At 49.5% G+C, this 6,806-nt stretch overlaps 3 protein-coding genes across 3 annotated transcripts; all 3 read right to left on the bottom strand.

Annotated features, from left to right (window-relative positions):
* Window positions 1-598: 598 nt before the first annotated feature.
* On the bottom strand, window positions 599-2,011 carry TEOVI_000720100 (LEM3 (ligand-effect modulator 3) family / CDC50 family, putative; the record flags this gene model as incomplete). The annotated part of the gene is made up of 1 exon (XM_067221672.1): window positions 599-2,011. One exon carries the CDS (start codon window positions 2,009-2,011, stop codon window positions 599-601), a length of 1,413 nt encoding a protein of 470 aa, XP_067077773.1.
* Window positions 2,012-2,928: 917 nt separating this feature from the next.
* On the bottom strand, window positions 2,929-3,957 carry TEOVI_000720000 (uncharacterized protein; the record flags this gene model as incomplete). The annotated part of the gene is made up of 1 exon (XM_067221671.1): window positions 2,929-3,957. One exon carries the CDS (start codon window positions 3,955-3,957, stop codon window positions 2,929-2,931), a length of 1,029 nt encoding a protein of 342 aa, XP_067077772.1.
* Window positions 3,958-4,620: 663 nt separating this feature from the next.
* Window positions 4,621-6,540, bottom strand: TEOVI_000719900 (phospholipid:diacylglycerol acyltransferase-like protein; the record flags this gene model as incomplete). Its single annotated transcript, XM_067221670.1, has 1 exon — window positions 4,621-6,540. One exon carries the CDS (start codon window positions 6,538-6,540, stop codon window positions 4,621-4,623), a length of 1,920 nt encoding a protein of 639 aa, XP_067077771.1.
* Window positions 6,541-6,806: the final 266 nt, after the last annotated feature.

Below are 6,806 nucleotides of genomic sequence, written 5' to 3'. Positions count from 1 at the left end.
GCAAACAAACGCACACAAAGGAAAAATAATAACGATAAAAAAAAACATTACCCTTGAACGTTAGTAGTGAGGTGGCTGAAAGCGCGCGCGCCCGCGCATGTCTTCGTTTTTACCTTTCGTAGAGGAAACAACAACCACGTGAACATGCGAGGAGTTGAAAATGCATGTGGGGATAGGAACCGCTGCGCGAGCATTGTTTTATTTTGTATGTGCGATTACGTTACCGAAGAGGACGTTTAATACATATTTATTAACTGGAAAATTTTGGTAGATGGCCCAGCAAGCGCGTGCCTTTCGTTTTTTTCCCCATGGCCGTCGGGGTAGCCACTCACGTGTGTCATATGGGGAATTGGCGGATGGTACAGTGGAAGAAAACAAACGGAAATGCGGGGAAAAGGGTGAAGCACAGAAGAAAAAAACGAAAATAGCAAAACATCCAAAGATACAGAGCAGCACCTCCCACGTCTTGGGCAACCGGAAAACACCGAGAGAGGCTTCAAAATGAAGGAAAAAAAAGGAGCAAATGAAGGAACAAGCAAACGGAAAAATGATAATCAAAGTTGAAGAAACAGCTCCTCTCACTCCCAGCCTACACGTCTCACTCATCATCAGAGCTTTGGGGGCATATTTCGTACCGTTTCGTCCGGAGCTGAAAATAATTTTGAATATCTAGGCCTGTTCGATTGAATGTGTACCAACTAGCTTTGGGCTGCGGCAGACTGTTTCCTAAGCCTTTCTTGGCCATGCAGTACTGGATAGCAAAGGCAACTCCAACGACGAACGCCACTGAACCAACTATCAAAAAAGTAGCGGCAAACAATGTACCCGATCTTCCAAACATTGATGAGGTACGGAGTAAATATCCCTTAGTGCCATGAAATGTCGTAACATCGAAAAATTCTTCAATGTCCAAAAAGTAGTTGCCCTCGCGGAGGTCCTCGTCAATAATCCTGAACAGCTTTGAGAAGTTGGAAAGGAAGGCTGCGCGGATCCACACCTGCATATCGTAATCTTCCGGGTCCGTCAAACGATGACCTGGTTCGTCGGCATACCAACCGTTCGTGAGATAGACATTATCATTCTTGTGTGGGTACCTCAGCGACCACAGCTTCTTGTCGCGTTCTAAGGGCCTAAATCGTATTTTCTCATCGGCGGGCCACGAGATGCCCTTTTTTTTGCATTTGTTGGGAGTTTTGCTTTGGTAGAGCGGTTCTCCCGTAGGGCCGAAGTCACTGGTGTTACAGATCAATTCGGCTCCTTCGTCCAACTTGACGCTGTCATTTTGGGCACTACTCACATCTCGGCTGCGGTACAGCACAAAAGTATCATTGAACATGGACCACGGTGCGATTCCGCATGGATTATAAAGGAATTCTTCGTACTTAAGCGTGACATTTTCCCCATCAACCACAACCTTCACCTCCGTTTTCTCAGCCTTGTTTATGGTGCCAGGTCTTTCGTACGGCTGACATTCGGGGTATGAACCTATGATGCTCCGATGCCCGCGCAACATGTCCAACGAACGACCCTCGTGAAATGCTCGAAAGTTCTGGTGGAAATTGCCGAGCGTATAGTACAGGTAAACTGGTTTTTTCATGGGTTTCTCCAACTTAAAACTAACCCGAGTACGTGTCCCTTGTCTATGGACTTCGTTCCCAACATAAAAACTGCGGATTCCCTCATTAATGTTGACCTTAGGGTCACTTGGGATGTACTGGTACTTGTGAATATGTTGATAGTTACCCCGGACCTCGTAGTGACCGTTGCACGTAATAAACAGTGTGATGCTGATGGGGATGAACACGAACGATACCGCGAAAAACAACGGAATGACGTACTGTGGGGCAATGTAGAAGAAAGTAGAGGGAAGCGTCTGCTGGACAATCGGGTTGCCACCATAAGCTGTTCGACCGTACTTCCCAAAGCACGACCTGCCGCCTTCTCTATCCGTCTCCGTAGATGGGGGTACGTCGATGAATGACGGCAATCTAACCACACCGCCACGGGCCATGCCAGACCCTCTCCCTAATCCACACCGTCGGAACCGTAAAACCTTTCTCCAAACACAGTTGTTTCCTGAAATCGTTACCCCTCCCCCCTTTATTACCCTGTTGAGGCAGTGAAAGAATCAATGCAAAAAAAGAGGCAAGGTTGCCTTTCCTATTCTATACAGTCTATACTCCAAACCCTCGCTTTCTCAGAGATTATGCGCACACACCTGGCCACCCTTGTTCCCTACGCGCGAAGGCCGTTACCCACTCTCCTGGCACCACCTTCTCCTTCGCACTCAGCACGTACTGCAAAGAGGTAAACTGCATGGAAGAAAAAGAAAATGATGAAAGAGAGTTGGAGATGCATTCACGAAAGCAAATTACAAAAAAGCGCCGGACAAGCATGATGTGTGTAGTTGACGAGGAGGCCATTAGAATTATTGCGATAGGGATGAAAACAACTGTCCAGACCAAGTTAAGGCGTGCATCACAAATCGAACCCTGGGAAGGGGGGGGGGGAGGAACGTCGACAAGAACGACGACTACGGACACCGTAAATACTGTGAAATGTGAGTGTGGCACCAGCAAGCAAAGCGAGTACCCCCTCTGGAACGATGGAATATGTTTTCCTAGGGCTTTGCGGCGGTAGTAGCAATGCCAATATTGGCTAAGACTATGGCCCCCTCTCCTTTTCACACCCAAGCTGAAGTCCTTGAACCGCTTTTTTCTGAAGCTGAACCAATGGTGCTATACGAGGGGAGTTTCCTCGTTAACCTTTTTGACTGAAAGTTACTTATATGTAATAAAACAGGGCAGGTATGATGCAGCAATAACCAACAAGCAACACGTGTTACACTAATGTGTGTGCATGTTTTGATTGTGTCAACGCTATTTCCAGCCTGGGTCGGCGATGTGTTTTAAATGTGGTATCAAGTGATCAACAACTGAGCCGACTGTTGATTAGTCCTTCCAGCAGACGTACCGCTTCGGCCTCTTGCAAACACCTCCCCCGCAGCAAGTCCTCCGCATCACTGCATCCATCACCATTTGCTCTAGATGAAAAGCTGACATGCCTAGAATAAGCTGCTACACGGCCCTTCCTTCTAGCGAGAGCGATGTGCAGTTCATCCAGCAGTTCACCGTGCCTTGCTTCGGCTAATCGGAGCTTGCGATTGTAAGCGTTGATCTTGGTCTGCAAAATATTCTCGACCGAATAAAGTGCGCCCCGCCCACCACCTTTGATGGCATTGGCACAACTGCTGCCAGCACACCTCTGTTCCGGTCGATCGGACGCTCGGCCCGTAGCTTTGTTTCCTTCGGTATTTCCCCGTCGTTTTGCGGTTGCTTCCCGCGCCTTTTTGACTGCCGCTTCCACTTCCGCGAGACGGTCACGCAGTTGATCATTTTCGTTATCAAGATTCCGCACCTGACGAGTGAGGCGCCGCGTGGCTTCCTCCAAATGCATGTGCAGTACCTTCTTCTTGTCGAATTCTGCCTTCTTTTCTTCGTGGATAGCGGATTGCCTTTGTATTTCGCTCTGCAGGTACAATATTCTTGCTTCTACACCAACATCCAACTGACGCAGCGCGTCACTCGCCTCCAAATATCGCATAACCTTCCCGGTGTTGCACACTTCCAGTGAGGATGAACTTGCTGTTCCGACCGGAGGTGTGGTCTCCAGATGTTGCCGCGCTGGACTCGCGGATGGCGACGCGGGGGAACACTCCGTCAACTCCGAGGGGAGAGATGACTCTGGTGATACCGACACGTTCTCGTCAACCAACCCCATATGAAAACACCCTTGCGATTGCGTTGTTTCATCCCCCGTATTTCTTTGCTGTTGGCCTTCGCTATCAGTCACTGTTTTCGGTGAGGCTGTGAGCGACTCCCATGATACCAAAGACCCTGTGGAGTCCTGCGGCGGTTTCTTTGCTAATTCCCGCTGATTAGTACTTCCCAGGGGCATTTGCTCACTCTCAGAGTTCCCCTCCTAACCTTTTTTTTGTTACAGGATTTCCTTCTGTTTCTCTATGCTGAGTGTCAAAAAAGCGTGGAGGGAAGGACCCGACAGTGCATTCATCAGCCTACAAAACATTACACCACCACGCGCAAATACCTATCGATCTGTATAAATGTGAACTGGGACCATTAGAGGCGTTTAAGATTCTGTCGGGGGGGGGGGGGCGCCTCTGGGCACTGTTGTACGTTAAATAAAGAAAAGTGAAAACGACAACAGAGGCAATACCACCCGACATATGTGGTGTAAAAAAAAAAAAAGTCCGACCGCTCTGCTTCCCCTCCCTCTTTTGTGCAACAGGAGTGCTATACGACTCGTCGGTGGCAGCACACACTTCCCCAAAAACTAATGATGCACGCGTTAGTAGCGCACACCCAACTTTTGAGATATTTTGATGGTCTGTCGAGGCGAGGTGTGCGTTTGCATGTGCGTAGGACATGATAGCCGACGCTGTGGAGGTCCTACCATGCCATCCTAATCCACGTGCTTAAACCCGCACATAACGAGCTGTGCATAATGTACAACTCTGTAAACGTTTGTTCTCACCCCGACTCTTTCACACGTTCACTCACTCTTTCCCTCTTCGTTATCGTTATCGTGACAGTCAGTTGCTCACTGGCCTTCCATTAAAAGACAATCTCCTGACTGTTCAATTTTCTCGTCTATATTTGAGTAGATGCGATCGCTCAATTCCCCTTCCTCCGCGTTCCCCGACACCACTTTGAGAATCGTCCACACAAGTTCGTGGTTTCCGAGAATGTCAACGTGATCTCCACTTGACGATCCCCCGCGGAGATTCATCGACGATCCCGAGCTGTGTTTATGTTCCCGTGTGATAACGCGGCCAACGTCACGCTTCCACCCATTTTTTGCACGACACATGTACCCCAAAGACAAAAGCGGCACAGTTCCATCTCCATCCCCATTAATCACCCCATTAACGATATGCTCCCCTTCGTTGTAGGTGTCATCCACTGCCTCGTCCTCGCCCAAAACATATCCGATCTCCGTCTTCCTGTCTACGCCATAAAGACAAAAAACTGTCGTGTTGGGTGCTTTGGGCAAGTTGGGTCGCTTCCCGAACCGGCCCAACACCTCACGTGCTTGTTTCACAACCGCAACATGGCCGCTTTCATTCAGCCGCCTTGTAAGTAGTCGGATGGCTTCCTTCGGTGGTAGAACCGTACCGTTGTGAAGCCTCAATATCTGTGGGTGCACCCCCTCGCAGCCACTGGGAAGCATGGCAGCCTGGCACGACCACGTGCGAAACGTTTCCGTACGGAGGTTACGGGAAAAATAATTCTCCAGGATCGCCCGTGCAGTGCCCGGTAGCGCAAGGGTATCTTTGGCCTCACCTGACAGAAGCGCCGAGACGGTTTTGGAAACTCCCATCGTCGTTCCGCCGATGTTAATCCAATTAGCAACGTGCTTGTTCGTCCACCCTGCCTCGTGCTCGTCAGCCCAGCGTAAAAAATCCACAACAACGAGACTACCATAGCTGTGGGAAACAATAACAACTCGCTCCTCGTTTTTATGGTAGAGATACATCAGATAATTTTTCAAGTGATAATAGTATCCATCACGGCGGTGGATTCCGCGCGGCGATAACCTCCAGTCATAACTAGATATGCCCATGCTCTGCGGATCATAGCCAATATCAGCAAGGTTCACGAAGATCTTGGCCCACACCCAATACCCCGGCATAAAAAAGTCTGCGGCGCCGAAACCCATATCAGGTCGGATTTTTACCCCTGGCGGGTCGAAGCCTGTGCCCTTGTCCAGCGAAAAGAGCTTCATATAACACGCTGGGTCTGTGGCAAGAAGAAACAACATGGATGGACCAAACATACGCTGGCGAAATCTCGATGAATATGCCTGGGAGGTCGTACACTCAACGACGTCCTGCCACACCTCGAGCGCTGTCGAAATGAAACCCGGAATAATCATAACGGGATGCTTTCGACGCATAGTATGGTTTTGCAAAAACCTGACTCCTGGCCGATCGGCGTCCGCCACAACAAATGAGTCCGTCAGAGACGAAATTTCCTCCTGGAAGTTGTGGTACCCGAGTAGAACGGCAATCACTAAGAAGACGAACATCACCCGACGGCGCGTGAAGAAATCAATCAGATACATTACAGGCCTTTTTGCCGCCACCAGCGCATCACAACCCACATCCCAAAGGACAGGCACGTCATCGGCCGGTGAGCTCCTGGCAGTTCCCTTGAAGAGGAACATCGCTAGTGCTCGTTCTACTTGTGACTGGCATTTCCATGCTATTTCAGACCCTTCGTCACAGCCGCACCCGTTGGGGCTCCTTGTTACATCTTTTCGCATATTGTTATCTGTGTTGTTGGACTGTGACGTGTGCCTCATGGGGCTTTCCTCGACTCCGTCACTTCGCCCCATGTGGGGGCTCACCGGTGACGCGTCTGCAGTTCCAACTGTGGCGGGTTCGTCTTTATGTGACTTTTCCTTGCCATTTTTATTATTTTTCGCTGCACGGTGGTTTGCCATATGTTTGTAAGTCATGCGCCGTCGACCTGCTACACCTTCCGCTCCCCTTCGCGCCTAACGCAGCCCTTCTAACTTGGTTCCAAGCTACGTTTGCTAAATGATTGGACAATGCACACAGACACACACACGGGCACAAGTGGTTGCGTGAAAAGTGTAAGAAGGTGTGGATAAAGCAGCAACACATTCCGCAGCGATTTGGGAGGAGAGAGGGGCACAACATATTTATTGAAGGGGTTTGTACTATTACATACGGAGTCCGCCGCAAGCAAAACGTGTATTTA

The sequence above is a fragment of the Trypanosoma equiperdum genome, assembly GCF_001457755.1.
Source record: "Trypanosoma equiperdum strain OVI genome assembly, contig: ctg_1474, whole genome shotgun sequence".
Lineage (NCBI taxonomy): Eukaryota > Euglenozoa > Kinetoplastea > Trypanosomatida > Trypanosomatidae > Trypanosoma > Trypanosoma equiperdum.
This window is presented reverse-complemented; position numbering and strand designations above follow the sequence as displayed.